The sequence below is a fragment of the Bolinopsis microptera genome, chromosome 3, assembly GCF_026151205.1.
Source record: "Bolinopsis microptera isolate Bmic1 chromosome 3, MBARI_Bmic_1.0, whole genome shotgun sequence".
NCBI classification, from domain to species: domain Eukaryota; kingdom Metazoa; phylum Ctenophora; class Tentaculata; order Lobata; family Bolinopsidae; genus Bolinopsis; species Bolinopsis microptera.
Genome location: NC_087074.1, coordinates 5,172,495 through 5,188,055, shown reverse-complemented (window position 1 = coordinate 5,188,055; position 15,561 = coordinate 5,172,495). Strand labels below are relative to the sequence as shown.

The 15,561-nt window shown below is 37.9% G+C and overlaps 2 protein-coding genes across 2 annotated transcripts in view; both read right to left on the bottom strand.

Moving 5' to 3' along the window:
* LOC134812866 (uncharacterized) overlaps nucleotides 1-15,561 on the bottom strand; it is a 912,489-nt gene that overhangs the window by 12,206 nt on the left and 884,722 nt on the right. The window lies entirely within an intron of this gene.
* Nucleotides 1,331-12,802, bottom strand: LOC134812692 (mucin-6-like). The gene is made up of 17 exons (XM_063820199.1): nucleotides 12,657-12,802; nucleotides 12,175-12,255; nucleotides 10,251-10,369; nucleotides 10,057-10,140; nucleotides 8,366-8,427; nucleotides 8,033-8,165; nucleotides 7,566-7,648; nucleotides 7,194-7,277; nucleotides 6,964-7,044; nucleotides 5,907-6,009; nucleotides 4,941-5,059; nucleotides 4,672-4,793; nucleotides 3,678-3,780; nucleotides 3,294-3,387; nucleotides 2,979-3,175; nucleotides 2,786-2,839; nucleotides 1,331-2,640 (listed from the first exon to the last, which is right to left on the bottom strand). Exons 1-17 carry the CDS (start codon nucleotides 12,768-12,770, stop codon nucleotides 2,612-2,614), a joined length of 1,662 nt encoding a protein of 553 aa, XP_063676269.1. The 5' UTR covers nucleotides 12,771-12,802; the 3' UTR covers nucleotides 1,331-2,611.

Here is a 15,561-nt window from a genome sequence, read left to right as displayed (position 1 = left end):
GATGGACAATACTGAAGAAGGGCTGCAAGAGTCCACTGATCTTATAGCTTATTACACCTCTTATGCTGGGTTAAACCAATGAAACAATAAGTTTCTTGGTTTAACCCAGCATCAACGCTAAAAAGACACAATGCATGGTGATCAGCAAGTGTGCGTCCCAGCGACCTTACACCGAATGAGACAGTATAAAGCTAACAGTGGAGGGAGAACCTGTTGAACAGGTCAGCAACTTTGTTTATCTTGGTGCCGACATCAATTGGGATGGTACCATTGACCGAGATCTTGACATCAGGATTCAGCGTGCTAATGTTGCGTTCCATCAGCTTTGGAAGATATGGAACAGTCGAACTATAAGAACGCCCACCAAGATCAGTATCTACAAGGCTGCTGTTATTACCATTCTGTTATATGGAGCTGAAGTCTGGAACACAACAAAGAAGCAGATGAAACGGTTTGAGGTCTTCCATCAAACCTCCCTGAGAAGAATCTTGAAGATAAAGTGGTTCTTCCATGTCTCCAATGAAGAAGTTCTCAGGCGTGCTGGAATTAAGTCTATCGAAACTTTCATCGGTGCGGCTAGACTAAGGTGGTACGGACATGTTGTCAGAATGCCAGAGACGCGGTTTCCCAATTTCTTACTGGATTGGAAACCAAACTATGGAAAGAGACCGAGAGGACGACCCTGCAAAGGCTGGATGGCATGTGTACTCGAGGATGCGGCTGAATTTACAGGTGTCGATAACATCAGCAGAGATGCAGTAAAACAGTTGGCTCTAAAGCGAGTGGAATGGAGGAACATGTTACGCCGTAGAAGAGATGTGTGTGATGCAGGCCACTCCACGACTAGGAGGAGACCTCTTCATGTAGCATGTATGTATATTTTCAGGCTGATGACAATGTTGTACATTGAAATATATTCCGGATTGTGACCTAATAATAGAAGAGCATTTTACTTTGTCGCAATAAAAGAGGAATATCAAAATTTCTTCAATCAAATTCAGTATTCAGTATGCGACTAATAAACATTGCACCACTCAACTACTCAATTGGCAGAGAGTCGAGAGGATATATCCTAATTTTCTAGGCAACTTATTATTTAAAAAGCATGATATAGGAGACTTTTCGCAGAAAGCAAGTAATTGAATATTACTGCTCTCTGTTATGAAAATAAGCGCATTTGATTAATTAATAGTTGCTAACGATCAATTGTTCGCAGAAGGATTTCAATAGAACAAAAACAACCATGTTTTTGCTTATGCATATTGAACTTTAAAATTTGATGATTAAGGTCATCAGCCTTCTTTTGATATAACAAAAATACAAATCGTGAATATAAATACAATAAAAGCATACAATCCCTTTCCATTTGCACTTTAAAAACCTATAATTTCATTCGTGGCACATCTGAGCAGGGGTTCTGCCTGATATATTTGTGAAACTTGATCGGGCATGTTTGGTTTTTTTGCTTTAATAGCCACAAACGAGCAAGATATGGGCATAATGAAAATTTATTTCAATCAAATATCTATCCTGCGAGTACCGGTGGTCGCTTGGATTTTGCGACCCCTCACAAGTTTTGTCACAGACCCTAGTTGGTTGTTAAAATACTATCCAAACTACTACTCTCTGAATCAAGTTTCAATATTATATCCGGCATAATTCCCTGATCAAACGATTGGTCGATAAAATATAAGCTCTACTAGGCTGCAAGCAGATAGATTCAAATTTATATGAATCGATTATTGTCATAAATTGTCCAACGGACACGTCAATCCAAACCAAAATAAATGTGAAGTAATGTTGTTTTAATTTCACCTAACAAAGATTTGGTACTTAGTCAAACAGAATACAGATATAGAAAATTATCAAACACTGAACGGTATTAAAATTAATGAATAATATCGTTTTAACATTCCAATCAAGTAATGTACTCGGACTCCAAACACCGCAAAGGAAAACAAAAACTTTATCAAATGATACAAGATGTCATCCTAGGCTATTCAATTAAACCTAATTTAGTGAAAACAATATATATTTGCAAAATAATGCAAATATTACTCTACAGTCTATATTCCAGGTCTGTTGTGGGGAATCGAAAAGTGTCCGGTATAGAAAAATCAGGTGTATAGAGGTAAACCCCGGCCCAGTATCTGTAACCTTCTGTCGTATTGTGATGCAATACAACTTGATTTGTTCTGAAATCACTCATCAAGTGCGATATAAGTGAGCTATGGTAAGTCAAAATTCTTTCACTAAACGAGCTAATTTATCAAAGTTTTGGCAAAGAAGAGGCTCGGTATATCGAGGTACACGGTATAGACAGTAACCTGGTATAGAGACATTTGGCTGTATCATGTATATATTGTAAACCACGAATTCATCAACATTTATAAAACGGTTAATAGCCGGTTAGCATCGTGCCAATTTGCCATGTTAAGTGTTAACTTGCAAACTGTTCCGGAAATTCGTCCTCTTCCATGTTTATTTAAAACTGTCAATAGCTTGTTATCACCGATCTGTTTGGTTGGTCACGTGGTTTAATCTATAGTGCACGTAACCGATAGCTCCTGTTTAGAAGCTCCAGTACATTTACATCTTCAATGTCTCGTGCCTATTTCTTGCTTTTATACAATCTTCCTCCTGTAATTGTTGGTATCAACAAGGATCACCTGCACACATCAAACCGGTAACCCCAACGCACACGTGCACATAAGTAAGTATATACTATAGACCCATTACTGTGGTTACTAAATCTGTAAAATGTATCCTCACAACAAAAACTTACGGTTATAAAAGCTGATTCCCTCTGATTTGAAAACGTCTTTGTGGAACGATTTTCCTGAAAAGTAAATACATTTGAAATTTAATTACATCATCTAAATCACTAGCACATTATATATATGTGTAATCTAACGTGTTCATAACTTATAGTGGTGGGCCCTCTTAAGGCTTATTTGGGTGCATGGCAAGTGACTTACTGCATAGATCCTCAACATCAGCGAAGCTAACATCAACATCAACATCATCCTGTCTGCAATCTTCCAGATACGAGAAGAGGACATTACAGAAGCAGTAATTGTGATCACTCCTGTGATCGCAGCTACACGTGTCTTGTATCGCTCGTTCCAGGTAGGTAGTTATTGGGATCTTTTCAACACAGGATGCTACTGCCATACTGAAGTAGCAGAACTTTAACCACACTTTAAGCATAAACGTTAACTATAATTATTAAACCAATGAAATCATAACTTATAATTGAGACATTTGGCCAGAATGGATGTCCGCGAACTGACTTGTTAGTGAAAGCTTCCCTGACTTGACTGGGTATTTCTGGATTGTCACATGTAGGTGCTCCAAACTGTGGTGCTGCACATTTATCACTCAGAGCTGGGGAAGAAGGTTTACTAGTTACTGCAGTTAGTAGTAGTGTGTACTATGTACTATGTACTGTGTACTGTGTAGGTACTATGTAGTACTATGTAGTACTATGTAGTACTATGTAGTACTAGGTAGTACTATGTAGTATGTAGGTATCAGTGTGTATTATGTTACGAACAGTATTAAACATTGCTGAAAGAAGTATAATGTAATAGCAGGTATTTTAGTCTATGCAAAACCTATTCAGAACAACCATTCCAGCTAATTAGCTACCAGATGACTGGAGGCTAGTGACTTACCAGGAATGGTGAGACCAGGATCGTTACTAATATCTCTTCCTTTCACCCCCGGAACGAAGGTAAGTGGAATTGTTCCACAGAATCCATCAAAATTGTCAGGTCTCTGGGAGAGTAAAACATATAGCTTGATTTTAAATACAAGTACAATTAATGGTAATCAAAATACATGTACCTTGTGGGAGTTCAGTGATCAAGCCTAGAGTGGACCGTATGTTTTTAGAGAAGATTATAGAGACGTGGAAGTTAGATATTTGATTTTGAACGTGCCAGGTACCCATGAAGCCGAACTCTTAACATTATTGGCAATAATGTTGACCGGTGTGGGGTATCGGCTGTCGGACCAGAAACGGTTGGATATCAATCAACTTGAGTTTTTGGGTTCTTGATCACGCCCTCTAGTCGGAAATAAATGAATAAATTAAATTATTATAATATATAGATGAATATTAGTAAAGTAGATACGTGACATCTCTCCGATTCTAGATCTCACAGTGTGATACCTAGGTTACCATTCTGGCCTGATCTACATCCTATTTTGTTATTCTATTAAACTACTAAGTTTGGCCAGGTTGGGTTTACTTGTTGTAGTTCCTATTATTGGGCTCACCTACTCTAGTGAGGCCCTTGTAATTTTCTGCAATCTGCAATCTTAGTAAAATGCCAATGAGTGCCGAAACATCAATTATGTTCATTTAGTTTTCACCAGTTATTTGCTTTGTTTCACTTCATTGCTTTGTTTTTCGAGAGCCGTGATGCTCCCTACTAAACACTACAATGCTCTCCAATTCTCTATAACAAGACACCTTTGTGTCATCGGCACAGCTATTGATATGTGAGTTCTTAATTACATCCATTTGGTCGTTAATAAGATTAGAATAGATAAATAAAATAAACAGTAATAAACAAGAAATTAGAGGTTCAATTGAGGAGTTGCAATTTAATTCTTACAGAAAAGTCAGTAGATACCAATTAAAAAAACATCTTTGATTCTTACCGATACAAAGTCGAGGGGTACTGAAAGTTTGAAGTAGTTCAGACCATCGTAAACGAACTCTATTTTCTTGTTTTCAATGCGTCCTACCAGCGTCTTACCTACTCTTGTAATGGAGACAGCACCTGAAGGGGTATTAGAAATGTCATATTTAATCTCTATTACTATGGCTACGAGCACTGTTACTATGGTTACTACTAAGTACTATCACTGTTACTATGGTTACTAATATCACTGTTACCATGGTTACTATCACTACGGTATCTACTTACCGTTGCCGAGTATGATCCGTTCTCCTTTCAGTACGTTCTTTCTTCGCCCGTTATCGTTTATTAACCACCCTCTTTCAATAGAGAACCCGTAGATACGATCCACATACATCGTTATTGATCTGAATTCAATGAATTAGTTTTTGTGATCTTTAATTCCACAAATCTTTAGAAATCTTCACGAGGTAAGCAAGATCATGCAGAAGAGAGTCAAATTAATGTACTATTAATAATAACATGGTGTAATAACATTAATCCGACGGTTAATTTCAATTAAAATGTTGAGATATGGAAGTACAAGTGAGGTAGGGAAGTGAGTGAGGATTGTTAGAGGTAGGAAAGTGTGTGAAGATTGTTGGAGATAGGGTAGTGAGTGAGGATTGTTGGAGATAGGGAAGTGAGTGAGGATTGTTGGAGATAGGGAAGTGAGTGAGGATTGTTGGAGATAGGGAAGTGAGTGAAGATTGTTGGAGATAGGAAAGTGAGTGAAGATTGTTGGAAATAGGAAAGTGAGTGAAGATTGTTGGAGATAGGGAAGTGAGTGAAGATTGTTGGAGATAGGAAAGTGAGTGAGGATTGTTGGAGATAGGAAAGTGAGTGAGGATTGTTGGAGATAGGGAAGTGAGCGAGGATTGTTGGAGATAGGAAAGTGAGTGAGGATTGTTGGAGATAGGAAAGTGAGTGAGGATTGCTGGAGATATGGAAGTGAGCGAGGATTGTTGGAGATAGGAAAGTGAGTGAGGATTGTTGGAGATAGGGAAGTGAGTGAAGATTGTTGGAGATATGAAAGTGAGTGAAGATTGTTGGAGATAGGGAAGTGAGTGAAGATTGTTGGAGATATGAAAGTGAGTGAAGATTGTTGGAAAAAGGAAAGTGAGTGAAGATTGTTGGAGATATGAAAGTGAGTGAAGATTGTTGGAGATATGAAAGTGAGTGAAGATTGTTGGAACTTGGAGATATTAATCGTACTTAAGACAGGTGGATTCCTCGTTCACTCCACACGTCTCAGTCTTCGCGTACACAATGAACGTTCTTCCTCTTGAGTCTTCCGCCATCTTGTACGGACAAGCTCCTGCGGTACCACTGTTAGGAGCATTACTTAGGAACATTACTTAGGAACATTGCTTAACTAAATTGGTCGCAAATAACTTACTTACTTACTTACACAACTGCAGTCTGTAAAAGTATTAAGATCAAATTATTTTTAAGAAGTATTCATGTTGTACAACAATCTTATAATAAATGTGCGATAGATTGGTATCCGCCTTAAATATTTTAATAGAAAGAATATTACATATTATGGTACGGCACTGCAGTTTGTCGGGCGCGTGGTAACCGAGTGACGCAGTCACGAGGTACAGTCACTTGATAAATAACGTGACCTATATTAGCCAGCGAGAAGGGCTGGATTTTATGCTCAAGCTGAATTAGATTCACAATTCACATCCTTATAGTTTGAGAGAACAGCAAGGGTTGAGTCAACCTTGGAATATCACTGTAATCGTTGGAAATTAGAGGAGTATCTATCACAAAGGAATTACTTTCATAAAGGAATTTAACAAGAATTTAACATTTATGGAGTACTGTATTTGATAAATTTGATTTATCAAATACAGTACTCAATATAAGTATATCTATATCTACAATAAAACGTATCAACTACCAAATCGTCACGTGAAGGCACTCGATTGGTCAGGAGTTCTATAACTTAACGCATAATCAATAATCATAATGTGATTTCTTTAACGTTATTTTCTAATATCATATTAATAGTATGATATATAACGTAAAAGTGGGATCAGTCGTATTAAAAACAGTATCATTGCTAATATCAAGATATCAAGATAGACTATTATATTACACTTGTACTTATATATTATATAAATCCAATTTAATAGTATATTTTTAGTAATCAGTCAACATAGTCAAGTTACAGTAAAACATTACACCATGAACGGTAAAAAATAAATCGGCACGAGAAATTGTAAGCTAGCATAATAAGCGATTTATTTAGGGAATAGCAAACCTTTGAAAGTAAAGTAATCTCCGTTGAATTTAGTAACATGTCCTTCCCCACTAAACGTACAGGTTGCTTCCGTTGGTAATGCTGAAAATAAATTAACACGGATAAGCGCCCTGTTTCTCCGTTTTTCCGTTTATCCAATATATTTGAAATATAATTGTAAATGCCATTAAGATGTTACGAATATTCGGTATATTGTTGCAAAATATCCATTTAAAACTGTAATTCCAAACCTTTAGTACTGTAGTAATCGTTATCGGATCTAGAAATATATCCATCCCCAACTGATAAACCACAGAATGCCTTCAATGGTACCTCTGAAAGATAAATTATGTATACTGAGTAGGGCAAATTCTTATAGAATTATCTAACATGTGACACTGATGCCCAGCTTAACTAGACTGTCTAATGCTAGGGCCTAGGAGACCACTAATATTATCGCAATCACACACGGATTACCATCTGTTTGTTTGAGGCTCTCTTTTACACCAGTCAATGTTAACTCAAAATATATAATAATTGTAATATTATAATAATAATTGTAATATCTTCCTGTCGCCCAATTTATATATTTGTGCATCGGCTCGTTGTATTACACTACATACCTTGCACTCCATCACATGTTCCGTTCACAATGTTGGTCAAATGTTGTCCCACCCGACACTCAAGCTTTTCCGCGTGACACATACTGAAACAGTTTAATGTTAGTTATCTTTAACAAGGGGGACATAATTCAGTTTCATCAGGGACAATCAGTCCTCCCTCTGTAACTCAGATTTTGAGGGCCAAGGGACTAGGACTCGACCATTTACTGGCCCAACACTAAGAATCTTCGTAACATGTCCGAAAATAAAGCTTCAGGGTTTTCTCCTTGTCCTCTTGTACCATTGTAGCACGAGCTACTCACCTCCTGAGCTCATCAGTAAACTGCTATCTCAAGATCCAGTTTTAAAATTAGACTGTATCATTTTTGTATTTCAAGTATTTTTTTGTATTTTAAGTATTTTTTGTATAATCTACATATGTTTCGTTTTGAAAAAGAATTTTAAAATATTCTTCAATAACCACAAACCTGCAGAAAGTTCGCTCTTCAGCGCAGATAGGCTCGTATGATATCTCACATGGAAAGTCACATGTACATTTACCAGCCCCTTTAATGTTAACACATTTCTCTCTAAACCCACATACTTTACCCTCGCACGGATCTAAGAGAAAGAGTGGATAAATAAGCAGTATAGAAAAACCGGTAAACTGTTTTCAACCGGCTCTCAACCGGCTCTCAACCGGCTATCAACGGGCTATCAACCAATCCTGATGAAATTAAATATTTTCTTCGGAAACTTCAGTTTCATGTGTGTCAGACCAACCCATTAGAAATATTATTATTATTGAGGTATTCACGTACCTGTAAGGGTTAGAGTCATCACTGATACTGCTATGTCACCATTTATCGACTCAGCTTGGCATCTGAGAGAGATAGTGATAATATGAAATAATGTGCAGAATTATTGCTTTCTGGAACTATTAGTCACCAGCTAGTATATAATTTACTGGAAAGCCGCTGATTCGCGGAAATTTTAAATCATTCGATGTTCTAATTTTCTTCATCATCTAGCCCCGTTCTGTAATAAGAATGGAGTTTTATTAGACGACGACAATAAAGTTCGAAGTATTTCCTAGTTGATACTTTTTTATCAACAAAAAAAATTTTGGTATTTTTTTGTATTTTTTTGCCGTTGTCAGGGAGATTCCGTCAAGTTTAGATTAATATAGTATAGATGTGCAAGTATTACCGGTCTCAATCCAATGGACCTTTACTGATAGTTTAAATTCGACATATGACGTCATCTAGCGTCATCTAGCGTCATCTAGCGTGAAATATCGCCAGATGATGATAGATGACGCTAGATGACGCTAGATGACGCTAGATGACGCTAGATGACGCCAATTAGCAACATTGGCGTCATCTAGCGTCATCTAGCGTCATCTAGCGTCATCTATCATCATCTGGCGATATTTCACGCTAGATGACGCTAGATGACGCTAGATGACGTCATATGTCGAATTTCAACTATCAGTAAAGGTCCAATCCGGACCTTTACTGATAGTTTAAATTCGACATATGACGTCATCTAGCGTCATCTAGCGTCATCTAGCGTGAAATATCGCCAGATGATGATAGATGACGCTAGATGACGCTAGATGACGCTAGATGACGCTAGATGACGCCAATTAGCGACATTGTCGCTAAGTGCACGGCACCTTTCGAATGTCGCTATCTAGCGCTTTCTAGCGCTATCTAGCGCTATCTAGCGCTATATGACGCTATATGACGCTATATGACGCTAGATGACGCTAGATGACGCTAGATGACGCTAAGCACGCAGCACTGACGCCAGGCGACAGATAGCGCTATTTTCATAAAATTTCCGCCCTTTTTTTTGCGACATCTAGCGGTATCTAGCGCTATAGCGCTATCTGGCGCTATATAGCGCTAGATAGCGTGAACTGTCGTAAACTGACTTATCCCGCTATCCAGCGCTTGATGTCGCCTGCGTCAGATGTCGTCGCGACAGATGTCGTCAGATGACGTCAGATATCGCTAGATGGCGTCAGATAGCGTCAGATGTCGCGGCAACATATGACGCTAGATGACGCTAGATGTCGTCCCTAGAATTTTTATGAAAATAGCGCTATCTGTCGCCTGGCGTCAGTGCTGCGTGCTTAGCGTCATCTAGCGTCATCTAGCGTCATCTAGCGTCATCTAGCGTCATATAGCGTCATATAGCGTCATATAGCGTCATATAGCGCTAGATAGCGCTAGATAGCGCTAGATAGCGCTAGATAGCGACATTCGAAAGGTGCCGTGCACTTAGCGACAATATCGCTAATTGGCGTCATCTAGCGTCATCTAGCGTCATCTAGCGTCATCTATCATCATCTGGCGATATTTCACGCTAGATGACGCTAGATGACGCTAGATGACGTCATATGTCGAATTTCAACTATCAGTAAAGGTCCAATCCAATGAGATTCTTAATGGGAATCAGTCTGGACTGATTTTAATATTCTTAATGTTATTGATACGAGACTTACTTGTAAACACCTTCATGCTTTGCCTCCAATATGTCCACTTCATAGCGGATTGCTACCTCGTCTGGTATTAAAGGGTCGTAGATCCTGGGGTAAGAATATTATATTATTTTCGTTAACGGAAGTGCATTATATTCCAAGAAATTTTACTACGTTCCTTTCATTAACTTCAGATGAAAATAAACCAAGCTTCTTACGTGTCACAAGGTAAATTCCTCTTCTTCTGTTTCAGCTTTTGTTTGTAGGTAGCTATTATGTCATGATAAATGTACAAGTTCAAGGGTGGTTCCCCCCTCACCTTACATGACAATACAGCCTGAAGAGACAGAGTATTACTGAAACCGGTATGATAAATCCGAAGAAATCCCTATTATCATTACAATAATAGTAAAAGTGAATAAATTACATTCAATTTCAGCAATGGCCAATTGGCTGACTATAAGGTCATGGCCTGAACAAACAATTTTTTTAAATAGTCAAGTGATGCTAAAGCAGAGCACAAATGTGTAATAAGTTAATAGATTAAAAACTGATTCATGTGATGCATTACGCAGAGCACAGATAAAAATACTGATTCAATGATTAAAATTATAGCTGTGAAGCTGTGAGTGTCAATAAATTACTGTGTCATAAAAAAGGAACGATGTACACGTGATCTGAGATACCAATATCTCAATATCAAAAGGATAGTGTCTAGAAACATTCATAGTCCATGGTGGCAGGTATCAAGTTAAACGAAGTTACACTGACTGGCAATGTATACGATTGCCGTCTCCCTCTCTCACCCCTGACCGCTATCAGGGTGCTCCTGAGGATTGAGAATCTAATCCTGGTGCGCATGTAACACATAATAGCCGCATAGTCTTCTCCTCTCTTCTGGGATAGTTTTTCGGCGAGTCTCTTGTGGTATCTTGTGGCTTGTGGACCCCATCCGCCATTTGTTGAGTATATAAGTGGGGTAAAGGTGCCTATTTCCACCTGGATGATTCTGTTGTTGTACTTTTTTCATTTTCCTCATTTCATGAGCTTTATAGATCTGTTCCATATCTTTTTTGTCATATGTGGGTGAGTTGGGGTGGGTAACACAGACATCAAAGAATGTTCGTTCAAATGTGCTCCAGAGACCTCGTTAATCCCTATTATCTGATTCTCTTGCAGTTTTACAAATGGAATTAAATAATTCTTAGTATCGGTTAAATAATTCTTAGTATCGGTTAGGGAATAATAAAATATGACGTGGGCTTTTCTGGACATTTAAAACTAAAAGTTAGCTATTGTCTTTAAACATTTATTTAACATGGCCTGTCGTGATATAGTGGATCAAATTAGCTCCTCCACGATCTTGCAGTACTCATCATTCTGCAGAACAAAAGCCAAAAGGTCACAGGTATGTGAAATTTGCAGTTTTGCAGACACTGATGATTTGCAGTTTTGCAGACACTGATGTGTCACCTAGATATCTTCTTCTTCTTCGTAGGGGGCTGTGGTCAATATCACTAATGGTAAGATCGTGACCACTGTAAGATAGAGCATTGGAGCCCTGTGCTTACCCCGGTAAAATTAATAAATCAAGAACAAAATGTTTAGATATCAGGTACAGTGGAGTTGCCCGGGCCGTATCTTACTGCTTGATTAGGTCTCCTCAATCATTCGAGTGGCCTGCACCAACGAACTCCCGTTTGTGACGTATCATCTCCCTCCAAAGTTTGCGGTCACTAGCCATCTCACTCGCTCCTTTAAGGTTGAAGGGTAGCTGGCCCCTCGAACCTGGTAGTTTTTTTACCGGGCCGTATCACAGAGGAAACATGATGTGCACCACAAGATCCCGGTGGATATTTGTCTAATTTTTAACGGAAAATAAGTTTTATCATATTATATTATTCATTTCTTAACTTCATCAACACCACAAATATAATACATCTATCGAGCAGACTATACGAATGGTTCCGATAATGACAAGTAGTGGATGTCCCTTTGCACCAGGCCTTATGTTGCGTTGTTATCGCTTCAAGATATAAATATTGAGTTTCATTGCATCTGGTATTATTTTCTTTCTAAAATAAAGAAATATATCTCATGTTACAGGTCTAATTACTGAAAGGATTATAAAAGTAAACTTACCGTTCTGCCGATCCGACGCTGCATATCGTAAAGTTCCTCTAAGAATACTAAGCTTTCAGTTATATGCGCTGGTAATTCGTCCTGCTCAAACAAACATTAATTACATATAATCAAAATTGCTATTTTTAGTTTTTCTGGACAATGATTCCATTAATCGGTTTTCGAGAATTACATTCACTGCTTCTAACTTGATTTGAAGCAGCGGGAAAATCATAGATCTTTTAAATCAGGTACGTTGGTTCACTTTAATTTTAGCGATGTAGAGAAAAATGTACCCAAAAATATTTTGATGCGGAAACTCTATGAGGGTCTGTGCACAACTTATTTTTCTACAAAAAGCGATAAAAATCACGGTTTATTACAAATGTAAAAATATAAGGAAAAACATGAACACTTATAAATCAAACCCAGAAAACAGTCCTTACTTTTATTCCCAAATACAGACTTTACAGAAGGTCGAAAAATTGCAAAATAATAATTACCGTGACTTCAGTTCCCTTCAAATCGTCTATGCAATCACATGGGTCGTGTGAATATGCAAGTGTGATAAGGGACACTAGAATGAAGAGCAATGCGAGGAACGTTCTCTCAGCCATCTTATTCCGGTGTTGAGTTTTAAATCACTGCTATCCAGGAAAATTATAATTAGGTGATCAAAACTATTAGAAAAGTTGATTTTCATATTTTAGACGATTTAAGGAGCTCTTACATCGGAAAAGATTCTCTCTTCGATGATACTCTTATCAAAAGAGCGTTGTCTCGGAAAGAGATCTTGCCTCTGGAGGGAACTCCCTCAGAGAGATCTCCTTCGGCGCTAAATTAATAAATAAGATAACTTTCAAATATTTAAGAGAACGCTAGTGCCGCTGTATTACAACTTTTAGTTTTATTGAAGATTACATGAGAATAACGATAATCTAAAATCAACATAAGCTAAGAAGAAGCCTTGATGCAGCTAAAATCTTTATAATCCCCAGATTCCGTCCTGGAATTTAAAGTCAAGGTAGCAAGAAATATTTCCGGCTATAACTATTAATTTAATCTGCTGAAAGCGCTAAATAATGATAATTAATATTAAGAGCAAATATTTTAAAGCCTGCAGCAGTGCGACTGTTTGTGCAGGCGTGCTGCTCTCGTGCGAGGGCTGCAAAGTGATATTGTTGCTCAGTTTAACTGTAACCATATTGGACCACTCATTAAATTACGAAGTTTATAAATAGGAATCAATTGTTCACCAAGTTTAATTATTGTTTATTAGCGGTTGCCACATACATAGAATACGACGTGTTAGTCATTATATTTATTTATTTATATTTCTTCTTAACTGTTGGACGATAATTGATTCGACTTAATTGGAATGAATGCGATTGTTGGTTGATTTTTCATTAACAATGGCTTCATCAGAGCTGAAAACGTTTTAACAAAATGCCAGTAAAAAATTACGTGAAAATTATTAATAGTTATAATTATATTATAGAGTAAAGTATATAAATATGATGCCGACAAAAGGTACAGCGTGACTAAGTATTTGTTGGGCGGAACTAGGTTAATAAGGATCTGCGTAATAATATCTATACTAATAATCCCAAAAAGGGTGTGGGTTCGTGTGTGAATGTGGGAAATTTCCGACGGCTTACTCAAGAAAATGGTAAGAGTTATGGGACTGGTTTTTTTCGGTATAGTTTCGACAAACTCTGACGAACCAAAGTTTTTTAAATCAGTCGTGGTAAGTGGTTCAATTGATCATTTTGTGACACAAATGTGATACTATCGTGTCTCACGTACTCTCCCTCCCTCACACTCTCGCTCTCTCTCCCCCATAACAGATTCGCTATATAATTAGGTAATTTGGCAGTGGACCTCAATATTGCCTATCAAGTATTACTATTAGATACGTGAGGGACACTCAGAATTAAATTGCGGTCTGTTTGGATTGAGCCACTTCATACTTTTGTATTATAACAATATTAATGATATTATATTTTTAACTTACCCTTACTCGTTATATTTTTATTTGCAAATTTATAAATCTATAATTCTGTTAAAGCGTTTTTAGGTCTAATGAAAAAACAAGAATATAATATCATTCCTCCCAGTTAAGTTGTCGTATCAATTCAACGTACCGTGAGCTCACCAAACTAAAGCAGACAAAAATTGATAAATTTAAAAAGTAAAATTGCAAAACTAAACAATGCTCAGTCAGGTGACCAGCCAATAGCCACCTTTAGACCTGAATTGGATCGAAAAGTCCCATCTGAAAAATCTGGAGGGTACGACCACCTGCAACAAGCATAGAAGAAGGGGCTGCAGACTCAGGGGACTACGGTCTGCGCAATCCTCAAAAGAAGTGTGAAGAGAAGGTAGGTTGCCACTAGTAGACCTATTAGTGACAACTCGTTGCTTACAGTTAGTAGTGATCACTAGAGGGTTAATAGCCTGCTGATTTTAGTTCACGGTACGTGTTTGGGGGGAAATGCTGATCAACGAGGTTATCCTTCAGTAATAGGACAAATGAATTATGTGAATTTACGGAAGGTACTATTCAAAAGGAATCTTTCAGAACAAATTCTTCTCGCCGGCGTGTTCTGGGATGCAAGGTGATATCATGATATAGTTAAGAGCTGCAGCAGTCTGCATAACTGCAGAAACGAATTGCAAAAGGGATTAAAATAACCCATGTAAGTACAAGTGACTTAGGGCTGTCTGAAGCGAATCAGACGCCCACGTGGCATCAGACGCCCACGTGGCATCACTGTTTTGGACATGTTCAGGGGATTTGGCCTAATTTGGACCAAATATGGGCACCGGTGGGCGGTTGGAGTCTGGGACCCCCTCAAATGTTCGGTCTCCGGTCCTAGTTAGTTGATCAACTGCTATCTCAAAATCAAGTTTCACAAATAAGTACCCCTTGGCCCCCCTCCCCCCCCCCCCCCCCCCCCCCCCCCAAATAAGATTAGTCTATATAACAGTATGGTATGAGACTGTTGATCAGTTGAGAATTAGAAATCAACTGAATTTAAGATATTAAACTTCACCGGAGAATGGAATATTTTTACCGTTTTCCGGTTCCAATAAGAATAAATATTGACTAGTGAAGATGGCTCAGGCTGATAATATATAAATTGTTTCAATGGACGATCAGTACGGGAAATAGTGGTAGGTAGGGCCAGCGCTCTTGGAACAATTACCTAACTACATTATCTATCTGCAATCCTGCAATAATCCAATTATATTGCAATGATTTTCATGATAAACTGATCTCAGGTTATCAAATTAAAATTCTGTCTGCTTTTAAGTTTTATAATTTATTTTTGAATTTTTCACCGGAAGTATTAGTTAGTTGGTATAGGCGGTCTAAATAGTTGAAATCGAAGGCGAGCCTTTTAT

What these genes read in the sequence shown, in the direction of transcription:
- LOC134812692 (XM_063820199.1), bottom strand. Translation starts at nt 12,770, where the DNA reads ATGGCTGAGAGAACGTTCCTCGCATTGCTCTTCATTCTAGTGTCCCTT. An exon ending in AAGCATGAAGGTGTTTACAA is followed by an intron (nt 8,428 to 10,056) that starts GTAAGTCTCGTA and finishes TATCTCTCTCAG; the next exon opens with ATGCCAAGCTGAGTCGATAA. An exon ending in AGATTACTTTACTTTCAAAG is followed by an intron (nt 6,010 to 6,963) that starts GTTTGCTATTCC and finishes GTGGTACCGCAG; the next exon opens with GAGCTTGTCCGTACAAGATG.